Here is a 27,275-nt window from a genome sequence, read left to right on the forward strand (position 1 = left end):
ATAAATTACACTGCAGCTTTAATTTTTCAGGTTTACAGCTCTCACTTTTGACATAGAAAATGAAGAGATTTAAAATCCGTTTCAGGCATGTAACTATAATTTCATAAAATTTTATGCCCCACAATATATAACATGTGATAAAAGATGTGAAGTGCAGAAAATATTCATCATTTACTGCTTCTTCATGGCCACAACTTTGGGCCCTTTAAACAGGGATAAATATCGGAGGAACAGTATTCTTTTTCATTGTTGAAAAGCTTCTAAAATAGATTACAGTAAAATTTAAAATAAAACCAGAGAAAATGCATTATTGAGACAAAGTCAGGACACCTGAGTTTCGTTCCCAGACTCTGAACCTGTTTGCTGCAATATGCTGGACAAATACTTTAATATCCCAAGGTTTAGCCCCCTCATCTTGATTGCTAAGAAGAAAACGATTATTAATAATGTCAAAGAAGATAATATCTATAAAATAATTCGTAGGTCTATAGCAATTATTCAAATAGAAAATATTAATGTCATTATTAATAAACAAATAATCCCATTTCTTTTGATTTACATTTTTCTCTTCAAACATACCCAAGTCAGATAATGACGCTTCTATCTACTAATTTTACTCCATGTTATATTTTTCTGTGTTGCTACTGGAGCTTGAACTTGATGTCATCCTTTCTAATCCTGGCAGCCATCAATTCTCAGTTCCTAATGCTTTCTGGTGGAACTTTTTCCTCATATAAATGCGGTAACACATTTACATATGAAATCCATTAATGTAATGTATTTTATCTGAAACCATCAGAAAACAAAACTTGTTTTATTTTTATCTGTTTTAAATTTTATAGGAACATAATATTTTGATTTATGAAACATTAAAAGGCTCCTATAATGAGCCATCTAGCCCAAATAGCAGCAGGTAATTTTATTTGGTGTAATGGAAAGAACCCTGGGCAGAGGATTGGATAACCCAGTTTCTATTCTGATTTCTGTAATTAACTAGCTCTATGATATTGGGGAAATCACGTAGCCTTCCTGATTCTCAATTTCCTCATTTGTGAAATGAAGTAATTGAAACAATGTTCTCTAAGGAAGTTCCTAGTTCCAGGGCCTGATTTTATGCCAACAGAAGCCATGCATGAAGACCATTTGGTTTTCTTTTAAAATCTATACTTTCTTCTTACCAATTTATATTACACTGACATTATTTTTGCAATACCTGATCACAAGTATAATTTGGTTTAGGAGCTACCTATGGTTGGGAGGCAGCTGGCATGGCCAGGGCCGATCCCTTCAGACAAGGAATGTGCAAAGCTCTAGAATGGCCAGCTCAAGAATCGTAGTAGAAATAGTTCTAGTATGAGAAAGACATGGTCTACACTTCAAGCAGGCATTGGAAAAAAAAAAAAAAAAAAAAACGTGTGTGTGAACTTATAAGTACCTGAGCCGACTGCTCAAATATCTCATTATTCTCCTTCTTATGAGAAGGTCAATAAATTTCAAGCTTCATTAGCACCAACGTGTACTCAGAACCAACAAATGTTATGCCGACTACTCAGGGAAGGATTCAAGACATAAAATGGGTGGCAATTTTTATATCTGTAAGCATAGCATGATCACGGAAGCAAAAGTACTCAACATTTTATAAGGCACTAAATAAAGCCTGTTTTAAACTAAAAATACAGCAGTACTTGTGGGCTTTTTTTTATGCAATCAGCATCAAAACTTGGAATGAAACAAAAATTATGTTGAGCACAAAGTGTTTCCCTCAGAAAAGGATAGGAGAGAGGTTAGCTTGGAGTAGCCAAATAGTGGTACCACAAAGTTTCAAGCAGAAGATTTAAATGTGTTCTGTGAATTACGGTGATACTTCCTGTGTGTGCCTATGATTATGAATTGGGAAAGGGGAGTGGGGAGAAACTGAACCCTGGCCCCGCATTTTTCCACAGACATTTAGTATAATGAGGTGGCTGCTAAGCTTTCATTTTCAAAAATCCCGTTTTAAAAAATGCTTAGGATGGCTGAGTTGGAGAATACTGGCATGGAGCACAGTAAAACTAATGAATCTATACATTTGTTTAAAATTTAATTAACTTCCATTATTTGAATGGCAGAAAAAGAGGCCTATACCCTGATGCATCAGTAGGAAGTACACACCACGTTTCATTTGCCTTTGCATATCAATTTACATGATGAAAGCTCTGTCCTCTATATTGAGCTCACTACACACTAGATCAACAGCCCAGACTTCCCTCCTTCATAAGTTTGGATTGGCTGACATTTTGTGTCTGGAATTGGTTCCTTCCGGTAGGTTCTTGGTCTCGCTGACTTCAAGCACTAAGCCGTGATGGCGGTGAGTGTTCCAGTTCTTAAACGTGGTGTGTCTGGAGTTTGTTCCTTCCAATGTTCAGATGTGTCTGGAGTGTCTTCCTTCTGGTGGGTTCCTGGTCTCACTAACTTCAGGTGTGAAGCGGCAGACCCTCACCGTGAGTGTTACAGCTCATAAAGGTAGTGCAGACCCAAAGACTGAGCAGCAGCAAGAGCAAAAGAACAAAGCTTCCACAGTGTAGAAGGGGACCCCACTTGGTTGCCGTTGCTGGCTCAGGTGGCCAGCTTTTATTACCTTATTTGGCCCTGCCCACATCCTGCTGATTGGTCCATTTTACAGAGTGCTGATTGGTCCGTTTTTACAGAGTACTGATTGGTGTGTTTACAAATCTTTAGCTAGTCACAGAGCGCTGATTGGTGTGTTTACAATCGTTTAGCTAGACAGAAAAGTTCTCCAAGTCTCACCAGACCAGAAGCCCAGCCAGCTTCACCTCTCAATTTCACTTTGACCTAGTAGAAGAAACAGAGTTGTTTCCAACTGTATAAATGATGAAGCAGTAGCAAAACCTGCTGTACTGACTTTGATGTGGAACAAGGTTTCTCTTCCCAGGTTACCTTTGGGGACATAATGATGAACTTGTTTCAAATCTGTGAAACTTGAATACAATGAGTATTCAATAAATGCCAGTTGCATGGAAAAGAAAGTAGGAAATTGTGTTTTGGGGGTCACTTAGGCCGAATATTGTTTTTCTTTTTTGTTGTTGTTCTTTAGAGTAACAAAAACAAATTCAGAGTAAGAGATTGATGAGTACATTATATGTGGAAAAGTCAAGAATACTTGTTGGAATTGATATGACGTTGTCAGAACTCCTTTCTTTCTCCTTTTCTTAATTTTCTTACCTCTGTCTCCCTTTGTGTGTAGTCTCTATTTTCTCCATTTCTAGAGGGGACTCTATTACGTTGTCCAGTGCACAAGATGAGGTGGGGACCATCTGAGTAATGAAGCAACTCTCTTTTTTCTAAAAAGCTGCCCATGATTATTGGCCAAACCTAAGTCTCTTGCTCAGCCTGTGGGTAAGGGATAAAATACAGTAATTACCAATATCACTGTATTCACAGAGAGGATAGGTATCAAAACCCTGATAAAACGAAGGGGCAGAAGTGTCAACCAGAAATAGTGGAGAGAGGATACTGGCAGGGAAAAATAAATAAGCAAACAAATTAAAATGTATCAGAGAACTATAGCACATAACCGAGAAATAAAAATTCTCTTTACTCTTAAGGCATGATTTCTTTTTAAATGAAGTAATGCAAATATTAGATTTCAGTATTTATCTGTACTAGTATTCTATTGCTGCATTTCAAATTTCCATAAACTTAGCAGCTGAAAATAACCCTTATTTATTAACTCACAGTTCTGCAGGCAAAAATTCAGCCCAGTGTGAATGAGTTCTTTGCTCAGGGTCTCACAAGATTGAAACCAAGGTGTCAGCAGGGCTGCGTTCGTCTCTTGAGGCTCTTAGGGAAGAAGCAGCTTTGAAGATAATTCATATTGTTGATAGAAGACACTTCCTTGCTCTCTTAAGGTTGAGGTTTCCTTTGTTACTGCCAGCTGTGAGCTGGGGTGTAAGTAGTTCAACTCCTGCAGGTTGCTTCTCTGCATCCACAGCTTTAACACATGTATTTGCTTTCTTCCAAGCTGGCTGGAGCATGTGTTTTGGACTTCCTTTTCTTACACTTGGAAAAAACTTTCTGCTTTACAGGTCTCATGTGATAGGGTTAGGCCCACCCAAATAATCTTATTTGAAGATTAACTGTGTCATATGACATAGCATAAGCATAGTAATAAAATCCATTGTCCTGACAGTCCTGGAGATTATGCAGGATATGGACACTCAGGGGAGAGAAATCTAGGAGTCGGTTGTAGAATACTTCCTACTACTCTGTAGGTTACATTTCAGTCATAATTGAAAATTCAGGTTTGATTTTGATTTAGTTCAGTATTGAGTAAGCCAAAGTGATATGGTTTGGCTCTATGTCCACCCTCCACCCCCCGCCAATCTCATCTCGAATTGTAATATCCACATGTTGGAGGAGGGGCCTAGTGGGAGGTGATTAGATCATGAGGGCAGATGTCCCCCTCATCGTTCTGATAGTGAGTGAGTTATCATAAGATCTGATGGTATTAAATTGTGGCACTTCACCCCTGGCTATCTCTCTCTCTCTCTCCTGCCGCCATGTAAGATGTGCCTTGCCTTCTGCCAAGGTTGTAAGTTTTCTGAGGCCTCCCCAGCCGTGCAGAATTGTGAATCAATTAAACTTCTTTTCTTTATAAATTACTCAGTCTCAGGTAATTCTTTACAGCAGAGTGAAAATGGACTAATACATCAAGTTTTATGATGTAAAATAATACACTGAAGTATGTTTGGACCCTGGTTAGTCTTGGAAATTTCATCTATAAGTTCTGTCTGTAACTTACCTTAATAAGCAACCAACGATACATGGAGAAGGAAAAAATGTAAAAAACAGTGGATGATCAGTAAGAAAACTAATTTTTTTTTAATCTTGGAAATAATGCACCTCTATGGTCAATAACATTCATGTGTCAGTTTTAAGAAAATGTTCTACGAACACGTATGAACACACATAATTCCATGGACTCCAAGAATCATTAGGAGAACCTTAATAATAATAATAATAATAAATTAGTAGCTTCTGAAAAGCAACCAAACTTTAAAAGAAATATTCAACATTTAAGGCCTCAATCAATCTCTACTTAAGCACCTGCTTTCATAATCCTGAAACTCATTTAAAAAACAAAACAAAACAAAACAAAAAACTTTCTGACCTTTAAAAATGCAACAGCCTGAAATCAATTTATTTCAGTCAGGCATTCAATAGTATATACTTGCTAAAAGCAGTCAAAGTTCAAGTTATAGCATCTGTGACATCTATTTTTTTCGTTTTTGCATTTTGCCTTCTTATTTTATTTTTTTCTTTTAAGTTAAAGTCAAAATGGAACTATTATCTCTTTGGCAGTTTCTTGGGAATCCTATTAACCTATTGGGAAATAAGTAAACTCTGAGAATGATTCCTTTCTTAATGTGTTTATAATGAGAGCTTTAAAAAAATGATCTCTCACTAACCTGTATTTAGAAACCAGATGTAACTTACTGCATTTCTTACACAGGATAGTTAATATTTATCTTTGGGATTAAGATTACTCATTTTCACACTATGGGGCAGAAAATAAATATTATGTATAAATTATTATGCAAATAAGATAATATTTATGATACTATTACAGGATATAAGACCATGAGATATTAATTCTTAGCAGTAAATTTGACCAAAAAAACTTGACTCATAATGCAAAGAAAACAAGCTAAGTTCTTGTATTTATTTTTTCTGCATTTGTGATATTACACATTCAAATCCATTTGAAGTAGTTACTATAGAATGAGGAAAGGAAATAAAAGACTTCAGTAAGGCGGCTTCATGCTTTAACACACTAAGCAATCCCCACAGTAATGGATGCTACAAAAAATAGGTCACCTTCAAACCACCCTTGAAAATAAGCAGACACTGTAATTTCAGATTGTGTTCTTATGAGCATTGTTGAGAGCATTGAGATTTATATACATATATATAAATGTTATATATTTAACAAATTATATATATAATTGTTATATATAGTTATATATAATTGTTATATATATAACAATTATATATAACCTATATATATATAACAAATATATATATATAAATATATATATTTGGCCTTGTATTTATTTTGTATTTATTTTGCAAAAATTGTGCTTGTCCGAGCAAAAGAAAATACCATTTTTTCATTTTTTTCTCTCACATAAAACACATATAAACATCTTCATACACATGCACAAATCTGTGTAGTTATTAGTTCATTGTGAGAAAGAATGTAGATATTTTAATGACCATTTCTGTTATTAAATGGAGTTACTCTATACCTTTTTAATATGATGGATTTTATGTCTTTCAAAGCAAATTATGGCACAATGTGCACAACCATAGAGAAATATTTTATTCAAAAAACTGACTCCCTGGGAGCGATTACTAAATTGTGTTTTCTAGTACCTAGTACAATTACTAATGGGCAGTCGAAAGTATTTTTCAATGATACTATTGTTATTAATGCATTCAGGGTAATACAAATCTGGCTTTGCTCAAATTGATGTCACAAAACGAAAACTTGTGTAGTTTATATCTATTGCTAATTCAATTCTCTGAACATAGATTCAGCTTTTTTGGTTTTTTTCTCTCAAGATATTTCAAAAGCTTTTTTTTTTTCTGTTAATGGCATTGTATTATCAAATTAAAAGTGAGATGATTCAGTTTAAATGCTAGTCCCAAAGACACGTGGGGTTAGACGACCTGGTTTAATCTCTGCTCTGAATATTTTTACTTGTGTGTCTTGAGCCAAGTTAGCCTGCCTGTCCCTCCATTTCTGTATCTACAACATGAGAATGCTAATAGAAGGATTGTAATCATAGTGTTTTTCTGAGTATTAAAGTGGGTTTAGACACATAAAGCCATTAGAAAGTTGCCTGGCAAAATACAGAAGCTTGATAGCTTTTTCTACAATCTTATTGAATCCAGTCAGTTTTCTCATGCACATTTATATAAGTTAATATAAATAGAAAGGAATATTGCTATACTGGGCTTATTTGGATATGAAGGGAGAGAAATGAAGGAAAACAAACTGTGAAGCCAAATTCTCTACAGTATTCTCCAAATTTATGATATACATATTATAGTCTACATTTTACATATGAAGACTCTGAGATATGAAGAAATTCAGTAATTTACACAATAACACAAATGTAATAAGTGATGGGTTTTGGATTCTAACCCACAAATATCTGATACTCAGGATCATGGATTTTAACTCTTTTTATGTTGTATACACCCTATATGCCAAACAAAAATTCAAACGACAACAACAACAAAATTTAAAGATGGGCTTGCTATATGTGCATGCATTCATTCCTTTATAAATTCATTAGTTCATTAAACCATTACTGAGCATGGACCATGTGATCTGTGTTTGATCTGGTGAAAACACAGAAATCACTAAATATGGTATGATTGTGTCTAATTTCATATCCCTGTGAAAAGAAAACTTCGACCTCTAAAGTTAGACCAACTCTGATAGAAATCCACAGCAAATGACAGAAAGAAGGATACAAATTAAATAGGAGGTGGTGGAAAAGTGTACATCAGCCAGAGAAAGAATAAGATTACACAAAGGGATTTGATATAAATGTATCATATTGCTCCATTATCAAATATTGTGAATTGAACACATCTCTCAACTAAGTTAACATCCATTTAAGGGTAAGAGAAAGCCACTGATAGAATTAGTAGTATCTAAAACAAATTTCAGTGGAAAAAAAGGATTTTATATTATCTCCACTTTGTAGGGTCATTTCATTCTGGTGCAGGTTTTGCAAAAACAAACCCTTGATTTGGAAATCATAAATATATTCTAAATTTTAATATAGTTACTTATGTTAAACATAATGTGTTAAAGTTTTAGCATATTCTTTTTGACTAATCATTAGTTACTTATGTTAAACATAACATGTTACATTTTTAACATATTCTTTTGACTAATCATTTCCTTTTTAAACTCAGGGAGAGGCAATGGGGGGTACAGAGTGAGTCAGGAAGGCAGCCTCTGTAACAACCTGAGGACTCATGGTTGGGGAAAGATGTCATCTACTTTTAGTCAAGAGATAAATGTTTTACCTGCTAATAGGGAAACACACCCGAAAGTACAGAGAAAAGTCTGGTCAAAACATTGCATTGCATCTAATAAAAACTAATTAACTGGTTTAAAAGCAAAAGATCCCTTGGTGCTGCAAAACTCAATCGCTTTCACAATAAATAGATAAACTGCTTTGTGGGAAGAATTTACTAATACATTGAAGAACTTCCATTAGAAACTACATGTTTATTTGATTTCTTAAAATGTTTTTAGGCATAATGTGTGTTCTAATTATTTTCATTTCTTGAAGAATATGTATTCTTATACAATTCTTATTGTTGACAATCTTGTGACTACACTTTTATCTTTTCTTTTTTCCTTCCTTTCTCTTTATTATGCCTTCTTTTTCCCCTTTTTTCTTCATCAAAATTCTTAAGCCTTCTAAAGTCAATCCTGTCACAATGAAAATACATTAAAATGGCTATAACGTCCAATCCATGAACTTTAGTGAACTCTAAAGACTCCTCAAATATACGCAGATGTATAGGATTCTTACGTTTCTCCTAATTTCTACTAGAGAATCTGTCTCTTATCTCTTCTTCCCCAGCTGTTCCTTCTATTCACCCCATATTAACCCAAGCATGAAGCACAGCCCTAATATTTGTTAAAAAATCCAAAAGCTTGTGAAGTTTTAATGAAACCCTAGAACGTGGAAAGTATTATATCAAACTACAGAAAGTTGAAAATTTAATGTTTGTCTCCCTCTTCTTAAAGGTCCTCTATTCAACCTTTAGACTGACAAACTCCTCATGGCTTGCCTCAATGTCTTACGTGCTTTTCCCACCGCTTTTTTTGTTCTACTTCCGATTTTCTGTTTTTAGCAAACCTTGATGTTTCTGGGAATGTCCGTGGATATCCTAGATTTCTTCGTATACCCTGAAAATTAGGAATTCAAGCAATTTTTCCTTATTTCTAATCTACTGTAGGCTTTTTTTTTTTTTGAGACGGAGTCTCTCTCTGTCGCCCAGGCTGGAGTGCAGTGCAATGATCTTGGCTCACTGCAACCTCCACCTCCTGGGTTCACGCCATTCTCCTGCCTCAGCCTCCCGAGTAGCTGGGACTACAGGCGTCCGTCACCACACCTGGCTAATTTTTGTATTTTTAGTAGAGAGAGGTTTTCATCATGTTGGCCAGGTTGGTCTCCAACTCCTGACCTCAAGTGATCCGCCCACCTCAGCCTCCCAAAGTGCTGAGATTACAGACATGAGCCGCAACGCCAGGCAGGCATTTTTCTGATATTGCAGAGCTATTGTCATATCCTGCAACCAAAGTAACCTGTTGTAGTGTTATATGGGGGGAGGAGGGGAGTAGTTTTCACTACTAAGTTTGGAAACATTCTAGTCTCTGCTATTTATTTACCTTTGCAGTTACTAATACAATAGGTGATACAGGTGAGGCAGATATCAATTTTGGATCTATTCCCCTGTATGGTGTATTTTTTTTCTAGCTGTCCTTAGATTATTATTTACATAAGTTTGTCGCAAAGGGCTTTGTGAAGGAGATTTTTTTTCCCTTTCTGATGATTACAAGATCAACTGGGAGAAAAGATGGTAAATAAAACCAATGCACTGAATATTGATCTCTGAAGTAACATGAAAAAGTGATACTGATTCACAAAGAGTTCAGAAACTGCAGATGCTTTTCCCTAGTATGTGTAAACATTTGAGATAACGTGGCGCTCATCAATATACTTAGATGGCAAAAATGTTTGACTTATTAAAATAGTCCCATTAAGAACAATCAAGGAGTTTAATCATAGCAACCAAATTTGCACTTCCCACAGTATCAGTCAGAAATAAATACAGGAAATTTAAGACTCAACTTTTCTGTTCTGATCAAGAGATCCTATTTATGAAGGGAAGATTATGAAAAGTCTCAGTGATGGACAGAAAGCCAAATAGTTGCAATTGTTGACATCTTTGTCTTTTTCAGATGATGCCTTTAGATCCAGCATTATCCCTCTTGTTCTTTCTTGAGAAAGAAGCTGTTTCTGAGACATACAGCTAACAATAGAGACCGTGGAACAAAATGCTTGATTCATAGGTCATTTTGTCTATACTGCAATTAAGAAATGTGAATATATCAAATATTTTTAAAGTTTTACTCCCAATGTATTACATTTTACTAATACATCATGTATACTTACATGTATTAAAAATGTAGAATTTTTAGCTAGATTTAGCTTTTCTTTTTGAAATCGTACTTATATTTATCTTATCGTAATTGATTTGATTTTATGTAGCCAGACATTTTATACCATTAAACAAAAGGGTATTTAAAATAAAAAAATAAAAATTAAAAAATAAAGGAGAAAATAAAACATAAATAGAAGTGACTATGATAATAAAGACTAACAGAAAGAAATTAGGTTAGATGGAGTTTTACATTCAAGTTCAGATTTGGGTTCACCTGCTTTATTGGGATTATTAAGTGCATATGCAAATAAATTAGTGTAGGACATATAGTTTTTAAAATTATATTTTGCACTTGGGACTATTTGAATTCAGTTAAAAAGATTTTATTACTAGATTTTTCATGATAGCATATCAGTGGTTAGTCAAAATTAAATAAAACTTATAAGGCATTTAACATAGTATATAATATTTGATAAGAGCTAATATTGGAAATAATGAAGAAATGCTAATAATAAATTAAGAAATGATATCTAACTATAGTAATGTATTGTTATTAATAGCTGATTATTATTGGCATTTATTTTTAAATCTAGACTAAATCATATACATTTATATAGTATTCTGAAAAATAACTACATTGTTTGAAATGATACATCAAATTTACTGTTATTCAAAATAGAGATTCCATTACTGAAAATTTGATATGAATGGTTTATTGTCTGGAAATTTTTTCCCTAAAACCCAGCTTGTGAAATATGTTTTACAATGTTGGAAAAGTAGGAAAGAAGTTATTTTAACCTTCTCTCATATTTTTCTTCCCAAATCCTGGGTCCAAGCCAGTGACCTCTCCAACTTTTATAGAAGTTCTTATTCACATATTGTGACACTTTGAAATGAGAGATTATAATTGGAGTGAGCTAAAGTTGTAAAATATGACAATCTGAGGAAATAGGATGGCTTTTATATGTAGCCATGAAGGCAATATTCAAGCAAAGTAAGAAAGATAAAAGACAGCATTGGGGGAATAACATATTTTTTTTTCTATAACAGGATGTGTAATATATCCTAGCACATAAGCTTTTTTGCTCTTGAGCATTGCAAATATTCTTTTTTCTTCTGTGAGCTTCTTTGGCATACACTGGGGATGCGTGGGGGCCTTTTTGAGATGGATTTCTGCTCTCTTCAATAGAAGGTGAAATATTTCCAGATGATAAATAGCTCTGGGTCTGTTACTCAGGCAGGGGAGTTCTCAAAGCACATTGGGCTGTTAGAGGGAATTCCTAACCTTGTAAAGTGGTATCCCTCTTGCTCATATAGCAACAATTAAACTAGGGAGAACAAATGAGTCACCTCAGGAGAGTAGACTAGCATAGAATGTTAAATATTCTTGGGCATTCGGTGGCTTTGAAAAGAGAACAATTTGCATAACATTACTCAGGCAGAGTTATAGATCATCTTTGGGTCTGATCTTCTTTCATCTATAAATACCTTAAGTATAATCTAATGGCTTTGTAGTGAATATAATGGCCACTATGATGTTCTTGAGCTCAGAATAAGTATTAGCTTGAAACTAGGCAACTTCAAAAAAGGAAACACTAAGTGTTTTATAAGTTTACCAGGAAGAATCTAGCAAAAGTAGTTTGTGTTGTACATAATAAAATTATTTCAGACAAAGAAACTCACGCAAAATTTTCTTATACTCATATTGACTGGTTTAAATGAGTAAATCCTGTGTGTAAGTAAACAAATCAGTGACAATATTACTTTAAATCTCAATCACTAACTACTAAACCATTCTACATCACTTATAATCATAGATTTCAAGAATGGTAATGGGTCTTACCACTTATATGTGATTATTATAACAAAATGTACTGAGAGTATCCTGTACAAGAAACATATCCCTTACATCTGAATGTGTGTATAGATCTATCAGAAGATTCTGTAACTGCTTTTATAAAGATGTCCGTATTAAGTAGGACAGACCTTTATGTGATTGCTTTTGTCCATATACGTTTTGAGACTGAAGAAGAGCGATAGTAAAACAGATAGAACAATAAAGATTTAGACCACATGTCTGGAAGTTTCTCATTCCAGCAGAAAAATTCAAAATGGGGACCTAGTTCCATGACAAAAGATAATGACAAATAAATTGTTAATATTTAAATATGTGATCCATCTATATTAAGGAAAGTAAAGACACTAATCCAAATGCAATGCTTGAAACTTATGGGGCTTCATGTTCAGAAAACAAAGAAAGAAAATGCTACAAAGATATTTGGAGAGAGAAGTGGGGGTATTGAATATGACCCGTTATTAAGTGGTAACAGGCATTTTAATTAATTTTCTTAACTGAAACTGTGACAATGTGGTTATGCAGGAAAAGGTCTTATTTTCAGAAAACTGGTGCTGAAATACTGTGTAGTGAGTTGGTATGATGTTTGTAAATTATTTTCAAATCATCCATATATGAAAGTAAAGCAAATACAACAAAATGTTGAGAATGGTTTAATCTAGATTTTGAGAATATAGATTTTCATCATATAATTACTTCTATTTTTTCTGTTGATTTCAAGTTTTACTTAATATGATTTTGGTACAGGGAAATGGTGTACCTCCCAAACACCTTTAACTCCTCTTTGGAGAGCATCAGTAATTTATAGTAGAGAAACAAAAATAACAACCCGTAATTCTGATGGGAGGGAGTGGCATAGAGGTCATCAGAGAAGATGGCCAATTTCTGTAACATTGCACATAGGTGAAAGATTGATGACTGTTTAAACAAGCCCAAAGGAGCTACATGTGAGTGTTTACACTGAGAGGGCTCCAGCAATGAAGGCACAGCTCTGAAAGAGACCCAGATTTGGCAGTGATTCCAAAGAAAAGGCATAAAATTTGCCAGGAAAAACACAGAGATGAACTAATATTCTATATACAGAATTTCTCCCATATGCTTGAGAATGCATAAAATATAGGCATTAATGACCAGAATGTAAACAGTAAAGAAATAATTTTTAAAAGACGTTATTCTGTAGGTAACCTGCAAAGAATTAGGACAGTGTTGGGACACCATTGTGCTTAGAACACCCCCAACCGAATATCTGAAAGTAGAAGAAATGATTGATTCTTTTATTCATTCGAGGCCAAAACTCTGATCAATAAATACAACTCAAAAACTCAAAACTTCAAATTAGGTTATTTATTCTTAAATATGAACAGGAAACTCAGAGTTATCAGGTATTCAAGGAAAGCTCGCCTTATGAATGGCAAAGACTCAAATTCCAAACACAAAAGTAATCCTGAAGGAAGAGATAATTGAAAGAAACCACACAAACACAGACTAATTAGAGTTTTCGAAAAGTTTCAAGAAATCCCACAGTTCACAAAATAAGAATATGATTATTTTTAAAAGAACACTTAAAGAAATCCTGAAAATGAATATATCTGTGGTATATGTGTGTGGGTATGCACAATTTGTGAGTATTAAATTTGAAAATGAAGAGCATTACCAATAAATAAAGTAATATAAATTTATTGCTTTCACACAATAGTCCAAAAGATATGACAATAAATAATATGAGTGAAATATATATGATACATTGAAGATGTGTAAGGTCTAACATTAAACAATTGAATTCTAGGTTAAGAACATGAAAAACCAAGGACAGAAAATAATCGTGGAAATAATCATTGATAAAAATTTCTGAGTGCTGAAGGAAGATAGTTTTCGAATTGAGAAAATTTACTAAGTGTCCAACCTCAAATAGGAAACATAAACACACATAAACTCGCACCTGGAGGCAATGTTCAAAACACAAACCCAAATAAACACATACTCGGAGACAGTGTTCTAAATAATTAGACTACATTCATAAAAATAAGACTATAAACACTGGAGAAAGAGAAGATGAAAATAAAAAGGGAAAAAAGAGGCTCTTTATCAACAAAGAAAATATAATCAGACGGATACCAAGTCCACTCTTGGTTTCTAGAAGATAATGAATACAATTTCAGATGCAAATGTATAAATTCCTTAAAATGTATGAAGAGAAATGATTTCCAATCTGGAAATATATGCCCAGATGAAAATTAATTATATATGAGGGTAAAATAAAGGCATACTGTGGTATGAAAAGACTCAAGTAAAATGTCTAACATACACTCATTATTAAGAAATCATATAAAATTAGTGCAAGCCAACAAAATAGTAAACCAAAGTAAATATAACAGCCAAGAAAAAGTGTTTCCAAACCAGGAGATTAATAAAGTAAATTCCAGGTTGACAATTGTGCAGATGTTCTTGTTTGGATTAGCAAGAAAGAAGCCTCCCAAAGAGAGGCATGTAGTGAAAAGATTTGATGTCAGACCTCAGAAGTGGGATGAATCTAAGGATATTAAAAAAATACATAAATAAAACCACTAACAAAGATGTTACGGAAAAAAATCCATATGCAAAATAAAACTACAGCAATTACATAGGAAATACAAATTATTTGGTAATAAAACAAAAAGGTTTACATTGTTCTAATTAGTGTAGAAAGAGTATTAGTTGTTCTCCTTTTTTTAATGTTTTAGCATGAACTGATAGACAAAACTTAGAAGGGTTATTTATCAGTAGGTGTTCTCAAAGAAAAAGAACAAATTGGATGTTGATATAGCTATAGATGTAGATGTAGATATAGTTATAGATATATAGATTATAGCTATAGAGATATTTAGAGAGATCTCTCTATATATAGATGTATCCATATATAGAGGATATATATGGATCTCTATATATGGATATAGACGTATCTCTCTATATAGGTATAGTTATCTATAGAGATATATCTCCCTATATAGGTGTATATATATCAATATATATCTCTATATATCGATATATAAAGATTTGTTATAAGGAATTGGCTCACACAATTATAAAGGCTGACTAGTCCAAAGGTATGCAGTTGGCAAACTGTAGACCCAGGATAGCTTCTAGTTCTAGTCTAAAGAAGGGCAGGCTCAAGACCCAGGAAAAGCCAAGGTTTTAATTGAAGTCAAAAGGCAGAAAAAAAATTCCAGTGTCTCAGCTTGAAGGCAGTCAGGCAGGAAGAGATCTCTGTCACTCACGGAGGGGTTTGCCTTTTTGATCTATTCATTCCCACAGCTATTGAATGAGGCCCATCCACATTAGGGAAGGCAATCTATTTTATTCAGCCTACCGATTTAAATACTAATCTCATTCAGAAACACCCACAGAGGCACACCCAGGATAATGCTTGACCAAATCTCTGGGCAACTTATGGCTCAGTCAAGTTGACATATAAAATTAACTACCAGGCTTATTTTTAAAAAGAGGCCTGGCCACACAGGGTGTCTCACACCTGTAATCCCAGCACATTCAGAGGCATAGGCAGGTAGATTGCTTGAGCCCAGAAGTTTGAGACCAGCCTGGGTAATATGATGAAACCCCATCTCTACAAATAAAAAAATAGAAAAATTAGCTAAGCATGGTAGTCTGTGCCTGTAATCCCTGCTATTCAGGAGGATCACTTGAGCCCAGGAGGCAGGGGCTGCAGTGAGCTGAGATTGTGCCACTGCACTGTAGCTTGGGCCACAGAACAAGACCCTTTAAAAAACAAAAAAAACCTAAGGCCTACTTCAGAATTTTTTAGGACAGATTCTGTATAATACAGATGATGGAAGCTGGTGGGGGACGGGGAGAAGAAACGGAAGGAGATGTAAGGGGAAGTGTAAAGGTGTTAATGCTATGATCCTATGAAATAGAGAAACCACAGATACATTCCAATGTCAAAAAAACAACTGTAAACATTGTATTGAAGGGTGTTAGGGTGATGGTTATTTGTATCTACAACCTACTTTTAAATGCATCAAAAATTAAGCTGGGTTAACAGATAGACAAATGGGTAGAAAAATATAAAACAATTATAAACAGTATGTAAAAAATATATAGACTAGGAGGTAAGTATACAGATTAATACTATATACTTTTATTATGAATTTGAAAATTTCATAATAAAATATTGGAGGCAAGAAGAAAAAAAGGATACATTCTGAGTGAACTGAAATTTAGAAACAAAGACACTCAGATATCACTTAGTGTTTTATTGACAACACAGAGAATAAACGGTGGTACAGTTTTACTTGGACAAGGCAAGGGGTATGCAGTTTGGAAGTCAACAAATATTATTCGAATTTATAATTAAAGAACTACTATAACATTTAATCATTTAGCCAATTTTATATATGTATTTTTATAAGAACTGAAACAGAAAGAATGAAAATAGAAACAATTAAAAATGTCCCCAGCTGGCTAGGAAAAGAAAGAGTATGGTTTAGGGTTATAAACTCTTCGATTCCCTATGATATTTAGCAATTTAATTGTATTACTTTGATTAAAATGTTTTTGATCAGTTTAAACTGATGTAATAAATTCATATTTATTGATACAGAAAAATATGATATAATCCATCTAAAAAGCAAGTTACAAAACAGTGTACAGTGTACCATAGTACCTATGAACACAATTAGTGAAGTAATTTGCAGAGCTATAATACAAATCAGAAATTATTTTGGTAATGAATTTATGATTTTCCCCGTTTTCTGATTTTTTCCATGATCTCATATACTTTATTCTCAGAAAACAAAAGACAAAACCCCACACATACACAAAAATAAACGAGTAAGTTCATTACAACCCCAGAGGCTAAGTCAGTGGGAAAAGAGGGAAATGAATGGTTATGAGCATAAACACAGGGACAAATAAAAGAAGTTTGGAGCACAGAGAACAATTCACAAATCAGAAGTCATTTTAAAGGACACAGAAATCATGGTTTTAAATATCATTCCATAAGCAAAGAGAATATTAAAATCATTTTTTGGAAAATTCCTTGAAAAATGTTTTGTAATAACTTTTTTATTTTTTACCCTTCTCATCACAACCATCCTCAGTACCTCATAAGAGCCATATGTGGTAACTGTCCAGGGTTGTTCATCTCTACCTCTCACCAGGAAATATACTGAATTGCAAGAATTAGGTACTACAAAAAGATGCATATTTTATATTAAGCAGTTACATTTAGAAGTAAACTGGTAACTTGATGGCATTTCTATAGCATATATATATATATATATATGCCATACATATATGTATGTATGTTTTTTTTTTTTACTCATGTAAAAAACACATATATCCACATATGGGTTAGTAGTAGTATTTGTTGAACGCAACTTTTGGTTTTCACACAAATCCAGCTTTTCAAAAATCAATTGTTCCTTCTCCCAACATACCCCAGGCTGGCAAATGACAAATGAAAATAAAATCCCTGCTGGAAATAGTGGTATAAAAAGCATTTTCCATTTTATGTGCACTTTTCAACCCAGAGAAAATAAGAAATTTGTTTTATTTTTGTGCAGTAGTTTCTAAAATATAATCAGAGAGATGCTAGTAAACATTTAACTTTAGATTAGCTTTCTCAAAACTTTTAAGCGCTGGAATGAAAGATTTGCTTACATTCTGAAGCTGGAGCAGGGTATCTTTTTTAAGCCTTCTTTGGCATCTCATTTTCACGCACCATCTGAGATGACTTGGAAAACACCAGAAAATAACAACACTACTTCCACAAAACAACTGCCTGGACAGTGCCTATTTCTACAGCCATCATTTATAGAACTCTTTTTCTGGGGAGAAATTTTATTTTAAGTGTCAATACTAAAAGATGATATATTTGGAGTTGGCTGCTTCAATCAGTAAATGTAGTCAGCACCGACTCAGAAACAGCTTATTTTTAATAATTGGAAGAAGAAATATTTCTAGCTGTTAGTTTTAAATGGCTACAAAGGAAAGAAATTATTTTTGTGGAATTATTAGCTTGCCGTATGTGTAGATTAAAAAGGCTGTGTAAAAATGGCATCATGTGATTTTTTTTTACAGTGAACATGACCCAAAAATATGGAAAAGACTATGAGTTCTTTTTATCTGTAGCCCTCCTTCCTTCTTTGTGCAAATGAGACTTAAGAACTTCCTTCACATTGTAAGCAAAGCCTGAATCCCATTGCTGACATATTTGAGAAAGCAGTTTCATCGATAGAGATCAATTTCTGGAATCACTAAAAATTCAACATTTTCTAAGATTCATAAAAATTATTATAGCTTTAATCTTGACAGTTGCCTTTTTATTTTAAGGAAATAAACCCCAGAAAACACATAAACACGTGCGTATACATACACACACGCACATTCACCACACAGTTTATGAAGGAATACAGAGTGCCCATTGGATCATTCAACTTCACTGAATGAATATGCAGAAATTTTAAAAAGTAATTTTGAAAAATTTCAAATGATACTGAAAAATAATTATGGTATTTTGTTTTAAAAATCTTGACTCATTTATCTATATAGTGTGTATATATAGATGGATACAAGCAGAGAAATATATATCAATATAAATGTGCAGTAAATATGTATTTATATATATTTACCCTTCAGTTATATATTTACATAACTGAAACATATAAAAACAATAAAGAAGGGCAGGGCGCAGTGGCTCATGCCGATAATCCCAGCCCTTTGGGAGGCTGAGGCGGGCGGATTATTTGAGGTAAGGAGTTTGAGACCAGCCTGACCAATATGGTGAAACCCTGTCTCTATCAAAACTACAAAAATTAGCCTGGCATGGTGGCATGCGCCTTGTAGTTCCAGCTACTCTGGAGGCTGAGGCAGGAGAATTGCTTGAACCCGAGAGGTGGAGGTTGCAGTGAGCCGAGATCACGCCACTGCACTCCAGCCTGGGCAATGAGAGCGATACTCCAACTCAAAAAAAGAGAAGTTATCTCTAGGTAAGATCATGATGGAAATTTTCATCTTACTTTATACCTTTCACTGTTGAAATTATTTTACAGTTGAAGTAAAGGAAATTTTATAATATCCAACAAGAGCCAATGTCATTTATTTAATATCAAAATTAATATTGGAAAAATGTCTATACTTTAGGCTACCACCCATCTGCCTGAATTAATCAGCACTAATACTTAATTTTAAATATTACCTGTCAACACAGATCACCGAATGTGATCTCCTTTAAGGTATTATAATGTAATAAACTGCTACAAAAAGTCTAATTCTCTCAAGAGTTTTATAGTCATCCACTTCATTTTCAGGTCAACATTTTAACATATTTTCCCATATTTTTTTCTGAAGCTTTAATCTCTGCAAAGCCCATCTTTAAATTCGAAGGAAAAGGTAGAAGAGTGAGGAGCAGCAGCAATTAACTTGAATTTGGATCTTGGATATAACTACAGACACATTTTGCTTCTTCATTTTTATGTCAGTTTGCAAAGGAAACAGTTATGATTTTAGCTAAATACAGAAATTTTTGTTTTGTTTTTCTTTTTTCTTTTTAAAATTCTACTTGTATCACATTTCAAAACCTACTCTGAATTTTCATTCAGTTCTCACAATATTACCATATATTCTTTGAGCTGTTGGCAAATGGATCCATTTTATAAAGTCATGCCTTTTGCATTGAGCTTTTGCCTGTCTCATATATTTAGACAAATTTGAAAGCAAAAGGAATACCCACTGTGTTGAATATCTTTAATAGCATGGTTGAAATTTATAATTTGAAATTCATAAGTTCAAAGAACATTTATCTACTGCTTGATTTTATGCTTGAAACTTCCTATGCTTCACAGCAGTTTTTTTTAATAGGTGGACAAAAATCCTTCCTCCTATCATTCATAACAATTTTCTTTATACTTAAGTAAAATATACAGAAACTTTTAAAGGAACATCAAAATCTTGTTCCCTCTTATTGTTGCCACATTATTTTTATTCTATTACCCAACCAGGTTTTTATGGTTATGCTTATACTCTCATACAAAACACTTTTAGAACAAATATTGAAGGAAATGCAGGGTCACAAAATGAATAAGTTTACCTTAATAACATTAATATGAACAATGATATTATTTTATTGAACTTAAAGCACACTCTTGAGCTTAAGAGCAAAGATGTAGCCACAGTTGAACTTGTATTTATTTGGGCTATATTTGTGCTTTTAATTACTCATACTAATACACAGGAAGCTTATTTGCAACAGGATATTTATATAATTTAAAATATTTTCAGAGTTTTTGTGTGTGTGTTGAAATGTTAAGAAAATAGAACTCATTCTTAAGCAATGATTTGCAAAGAGCAGTGCTCATATGCAGATTTTTAAGGCATAGCCCAAATGGTTAGAAATGCTGCAAAAGTTTATTTTTCTTTTGGGTGATCTGCTGTCTGGAAAAAGCTGTTACATGTAAAAATTTGGATGCTGAAATCAAATGGCTATACCCAAATAAGCAAGAATAGTTTAAAACATTTAAATCAACATCTGCATAAAAATTAATGTAAATATTATTTATAAGACTATGTTATGTATATATGTATATATAATTATATTATGTATAAGAATATATTTATACAAATATATACTACTAGAAAATTATGTATGATGCACTATTTTATTTTATGTAATATTTTATGTATATATTTATTTATTTATTTACACGTAATTTATATACGTTTAAGACTGTCCATTTTTCGTTTATTCTTGGTCTCCAGTTTGAACAACACTGCCTTACGGCATTACACTGATAATTCTCTCTACTCTTTAGTTCTCTTCCTTATCGCTTATTCATGTGTATCTTATTCCATGCTATAACATAATGTACCATACATGTGTTGAATTTTAAAATAAATTAGCAGAATTTCAATGCTTTCCCATATTACTCAACATAAATATTCTATATATAGAATGAATTGGAACAAGCTATCTGTGAATCTGAAAGGATAATCAGTGATTCTACCAATCATAGTGGTAAACTCATTCAAACTCAGCCTGTTAAAATGAGACGCTCTGCCCTATATCACTGAAAACCTCTTGATTTGCCAGATTTTTCCCTTCTTTACAAATGAAAATGCTTAGTGTTTTCTGAGTTCCTTTGCACTATCTCCCACTGTATTCAGGTCATTGATTTCATCTTCAGAACACTTGGAAAGTTTATTTTGTGGTGTTTATGAGCTAATTTATTTTTATTGCAATGTTTATTTAAAATGAAACAATAAGTACACTGAAGTTTTGTGCATTTCATTTTATGAAAATGTTATCCCAAAGGGATACAGAAGAACTAAATACAAATTTTCAAAATTTGTTGGTTTTTTTGCCTGTTGCTATATCTGAGGTTGTACTTTTGTTCTGATCTTTGTAATACCTCCAAAAAAAATGGGTTAAGAGAAGGATGAACAGAAGAATGGATATGAGATCTATCTGATAAGGCAAGCAGATTAATAGACGAATGGAGGAATGTTTGGATGTATAGGTATATATGCGTTCATTGCACAGTTTTCAACTTTTTGTGTTGAAATTTTTATAAAAAGAAGTTGGAGAAATAAAAAACGAGAAAACAGAACCATAAGATTTTTATTTAACATTTTTGATTAAAGGAATTGTATTGCAAATTATGACTTTTTAATTTGGCAACATCCTTTTAACGGTGTTCTTTCTTTGTCCTTCTCTTTCTCTTCCTCTCTCTCTCCTTCTCTTCCCTAAAGCTCCATTCCGACTTAGACAAGGGAGAGGGCACTGTGAAATACACCCTCTCAGGAGATGGCGCTGGCACCGTTTTTACCATTGATGAAACCACAGGGGACATTCATGCAATAAGGAGCCTAGATAGAGAAGAAAAACCTTTCTACACTCTTCGTGCTCAGGCTGTGGACATAGAAACCAGAAAGCCCCTGGAGCCTGAATCAGAATTCATCATCAAAGTGCAGGATATTAATGATAATGAGCCAAAGTTTTTGGATGGACCTTATGTTGCTACTGTTCCAGAAATGTCTCCTGTGGGTGAGTAGGCAAATCAAAATTCTGTGAGATACAATGAGACCTCTTCAACATTGACTTTTTTGCAGGTTGATGTAAACATCTTATCTATCATCTAAAAGAATATTTTTCAATTCTAGAAAATACAGTTCTTTTCATTTATTTTTGTAACTTTTTTGTTTTTCTTTCTGCTTCATTATGAAGATAACTACAGGAATATATAACATTAGTTCCTGTTTTCCACCCTGTGAATTTACCTGAATTCATAGAATCCTTGCATGCTTTAAGCAAAAAATGTATTTTGTATTGAAATTGATTCTTATCTCAATTCCAGACACCTATATAGTGCTGGAGACACCTACCCTACACCACGAAATGCCAGACAGTAATTCCTAGATCAAAGTAAATGATCTAAAGCATGCATCACATCTGATCTGGAAGTGGTCCGGAAACAGGTGTGATGCATCATTTGTAGCTGTAAATAGAGATTCTGGAAGGGTGATACTGTTTCCTTTTCAGGGTAAATAACCCATACTTGTTATGCCATCAAGCCAAGCAGCAAATGAATAATGTCATGAAAACATTATTAGAACAAATTAACAAATTACAATTACAATTATCAAATTAACAATTAGAATATAGTAGCTCCATCATTCTAAAAATTTAAATTTGATATAAATATACATTTCCATATCAGCCTAAATTTACAAAGTCCTATAATATGTAGGATATAAGGTCAATAAGTTAAGAATTCCAGCTTTAAGGACAATTTTAAATTATAATTTTTATTCCTCAGTCACCACTGCTAATCCTTCAATTTATTTCAAAGTAACTTCTGGTTTTTATTACATTTGAAAGATAAAGCAACTTATCACATGTAGGTTACAACTTAAAATTCGTGTATGAGCCATTGCTTATATTTTCTAAATCTGACATGACCCAGGGCGTTTCTACTGCTCCTACCACCACCCAGGACTTGCGATGAAGATTGTGCATGCTACACTGAGGGCAGAAGCAGGTTAGTAGCTGTAGGAGCTGTCACATGGATTTACTATAATGCACTTGAAATTGTGTATGTGACCTTATCAGGCATTTAAGGACCATAATCTCTCCTTGACCTAAGAAATCAGCTTGAAGTAATTCACTTAGATTTCAAATTTTAATGTGGATACCCAAGGCTGCAAATCTGTTATTCAGTACCTGCTACACTTTTGGGGTTGCCTGTTTTATGCACTGTTATGATTGCTAGAAATTTAGAAGTCCAATTGGAAAGAAGCATATCTTGTTAGAAAGTATTCCCAGAAAATGAGGGAGGCTGCATTTTAACTGTGTCTTAATTTTACAGGGAGAAAAATAAAGTTAATATTTTGAGGAAAAAATAAGGCTTTTAAGATGACATGCTATATAGTAAACAAATAGTTTAACTCGGTGCCTACTTCATGTACACTGGATGTGTTAACATGGATTTATGACCCTCAGTGACTTTTTATTACCAAAACAGCTTCCTTAAAGCAAACACACACACATGCCTCTACAGTATTGGAAAATTCCGTCTCCTTGGATAAAACAATTAGGATTTTTCTTGTGCCAACTAGAATAACTAGGGCTGCAGAGTTGGAGCCTTCGTGTAAGGAGTTTGCAGATCATATCCAAAGAGAGAAATATATTTGGAAAGTCAAAAGTGTAGGTAAGTGAGAAAGCAGAGTAGTTTCTGCTTTTGCAGTTGGAGTGGGATATAATTTACTGTGTTGTCATAAGATACTGGAAAGATCTTTGGAAGAATAGGTTCTTAAAGTGTTTTCTCATGTGCCCTTACTGAAATTTCCCACTGGGCCTTCAAGACAACTCCAGTAAATATTTAAATTGATTTTCAGTGCACTGCTTTCTTTCATTTTTATTTATTTATTTTGAAACTGGGTCTTGTTCTGTTGCCCTGGCTGGAGTGCAATGGCCCAATCTTAGCTCACTGAAGCCTTAAATTCCTGGGCTGAAGAGATCCCTCCACCTGAGCCTCCTTAATAGCCAGTCATGTGCCACCCTGCCTAGCTATTTTTGTTTTTTGTTTTTTTTACTTTTTGTAGAGAAGGGATCTAGCTATGTTGCCCAGGCTGTTCTCAAGTAGTCCTGGCCTCAAATGACCCCTCCACCTTGGCTTCCCAGAGCACTGGGATTACAGCCATGAGCCACCCTCCTGGCTCTTTTTTTTTATTTTTAATAGCAGAAGGGTATTTCTTTTGAATGTGAAATTTTACCACATGGTATGAATTAGTCCAAGTGTTTTTATACTAAATGTACATAATATACACTTTTCAAGTAAGTACAAAGAAGTATAAACACTGCTTATGAATTGAATGTTAAAAAATAAATCTCTATGCATTACTTTTGTCTTTCCCCATAATCTCACATATACACATAAAACAAAAAACAAGGAGACCCAATTATAGTTGTGGTATCTGCTGTTTCTGCCTTGAAATTTCCAACTTACAACTAAGCAACAACTACTGTGCATCCAGAACTTACATCTATGTTCCTAGAGTACTTGAACCCCCATTCTCAAGTGCACCCTTCTTACCAGGTGGAAATAGTTCACTGCTGTAATAATCTAAGAAAACATTATGTTTTTCTCTACTTTTTTTTTCTCTCATATAATCTAGGCAATTCTCCCTCTGTATCATTTTCCTGAGAATACTAAAATAATTTTTAATCAAGACCAGATGGAACTTTGTGTGGTATATTGACAGTATACCAATTGTTGTGACGAATCTTACTGCCAGTTGTAGATATCAGTGTTTGAAGTATTCCCTATGAAATAACTTTTCTGTCCCAATAATTGAGAGTGCTACTGTTTCATTTCCAAAAAAAGGGAAGAATTAATCAATTAAAAATACATATAGTGAAATAACCTATTTTGTAACATAAAACATAAGATGAAGAAATATCGGAACATTGATATGAAGTTTAACAGTAATGGATTATATATCCAGAAATATGAACAAATAAACCTGCAATGAAAATTTACTAATGTTACTAATTTTCACTTGTGTAAAGTGAACATTACAAAGAACATAGTGTACAAAGGGAGAATGGTGGTGGGTAGGATGAGTCAAGATTTCAGAGGAAAATCAATATTTAAGACTTACAGCACTGTGGAATATATTTAATTTTCCTAAAGTTGAAGAAAATTCCAGTGAATCTATGAATTGTTTAAGAGAAAGATCACTCCGTTACTGACTTCTGCTACATCTAATATTCCAGGGAAGTAATATTTAGAGATAAAAAGCTTTTACTCTGACCTCCGGAAATTACTTAATGATCCAGATACTCCCAAAGTCAAAGCAAATCCTTGGAGACAAGTTTGGACTTTAGGAATGTGGACTTAATTCTTTAAGATCACTAGAGCAACAATAAATTATAGGAATGTACCCTCTTTAATATCTGATGATTGTGCATTAGTGGGGTGTGCAGTTTTAAGTTACTTTTCCTACAGTGCTGACAGGTTTAGAGTGTTAAATCCATACTCGACTTGTATTATCTTCCTCTGCTTGAGCTATGCCACCTTGAGTCAGCTGATTTGACTATTTATAATTAGGTACCTAACCTATGATATGATATAGTAGATGTCAATAGTGACTCATGATTTATGTAGTAATTCTTACCATTTTCTAAGCAGTAGTCAGGTGCCATGTGATCTAACTAAAGATTTGTATTTCTTATTTTACTTAACAATTACAGTAACCCCAATGCAGTATTATTCACTGTTGGATTTTTTTTAATGTGAAAACTTAATAACCCCTGTGGATAAGAAAGTAAGAATGATTCTTTGGCGCTTTAGAACCAAATTAATCAGAATTTAATATACCATTTTGTCTAGGTGTTATGGTGGCTAAAATATCTTTGAGAAAGTTAAACTTAGCTTTCAATCTCAGATGATCTACTTAAGAATTTGGAAAGTTTATATTATATTATTTGAGAATGGGGATTCTTGCTTAAACGAAACCTGAAGGATAGGCATCTTTCATTCAATATCTTAAAAAGAAAGTTTAGCTGATGTTTAAATAAGAAAAGATACACCTAAAATAAAGTAGAACACTGGCTTAATAAAAATAGTGAGCAGGTACTCCCTTGCTTTTCTTTTTTTCTCTCAACTCTATTTTATTTTACATGAAGTTTGGGGAGAAATGCTAAGATGAAATTTTTGGTGGAGTTTTTCAGAGGTTATTTAACCAGAGACTATTTTCTTTTTTCTTTTTTTTTCTTTTTTTTTTTTTTGAGATGGAGTCTTGCTCTGTTGCCCAGGCTGGAGTGTAGTGGTGTGGTCTTGGCTCACTGCAACCTCTGCCTTCCAGGTTCAAGTGATTCTCCTGCCTCAGCTTCTCGAGTAACTGGGATTACAGGTGTGCACCACCACACTCAGCTAATTTTTGTATTTTTAGAAGAGATGGGGTTTTGCCACATTGGCCAGGCTGGTCTCGAACTCCTGACCTCAAGTGATTTGCTTGCCTCGGCCTCCCAAAGTGCTGGTATTAAGGACATGAGCCACAGTGCCCAGCCAACCAGAGACTACTTGTTTCATGGCCATATTTAAACGGTCTAAGAAGGAAAAGTGAAGACTGTGTCTGTACTTTACATTAATGAACTATTATAATTTAGAAACATATATAAGTCTCCACACTTTCACAAAAATGTCATAGAGAGACAAATCAAAACATAAAAAACTAGATATATTCTCTTATCCCATGAGCCAGCCATGGAAACAGAGAGCAGCTCAATTAGTAACAGAGGAACAGGTGAATTATCATCCACTTCTATCTATGCCCTAAAAGCAGAGTTTTTTCAGAAGCTTGAAGACAGAATGTTGACTGTTTATTTTCTACACATAAAGACATTCTCCTTGTGCAATCAAACTACAATGTTTAAAATCAGGAAATTTGCATTAATGTATTATTATAATCTAATCCTTCAGCCCTATTCAAGCATTAGCACTTGTCTCAATAGTGTCTTATATAACAAAAAGTTCAAGTTCAAAATCAAACATTGTATTAAAATGTTAGGTCTGTTTAGTTTCCTTTAATCTGGAACAGTTTCATATTTTTTCTTGGTTTCCGTGACTTTAATATTTTTGAAGATTGCTGCCTAGTTATT

At 33.7% G+C, this 27,275-nt stretch overlaps 1 protein-coding gene across 5 annotated transcripts in view; it reads left to right on the forward strand.

Moving 5' to 3' along the window:
• The window catches only part of CDH12 (cadherin 12), a 1,102,231-nt gene that overhangs the window by 854,367 nt on the left and 220,589 nt on the right, over window positions 1-27,275 (forward strand). For all 5 annotated transcript variants that reach the window (XM_024356657.3, XM_024356660.3, XM_024356659.3 and 2 more), the window contains one exon: window positions 21,863-22,157. In XM_024356657.3, the coding sequence (XP_024212425.2) occupies window positions 21,863-22,157 (295 nt within the window). The remainder of the gene's footprint in view (window positions 1-21,862; window positions 22,158-27,275) is intronic.

This window comes from Pan troglodytes, chromosome 4 (assembly GCF_028858775.2).
Source record: "Pan troglodytes isolate AG18354 chromosome 4, NHGRI_mPanTro3-v2.0_pri, whole genome shotgun sequence".
Classification (NCBI taxonomy): Eukaryota; Metazoa; Chordata; class Mammalia; order Primates; family Hominidae; genus Pan; species Pan troglodytes.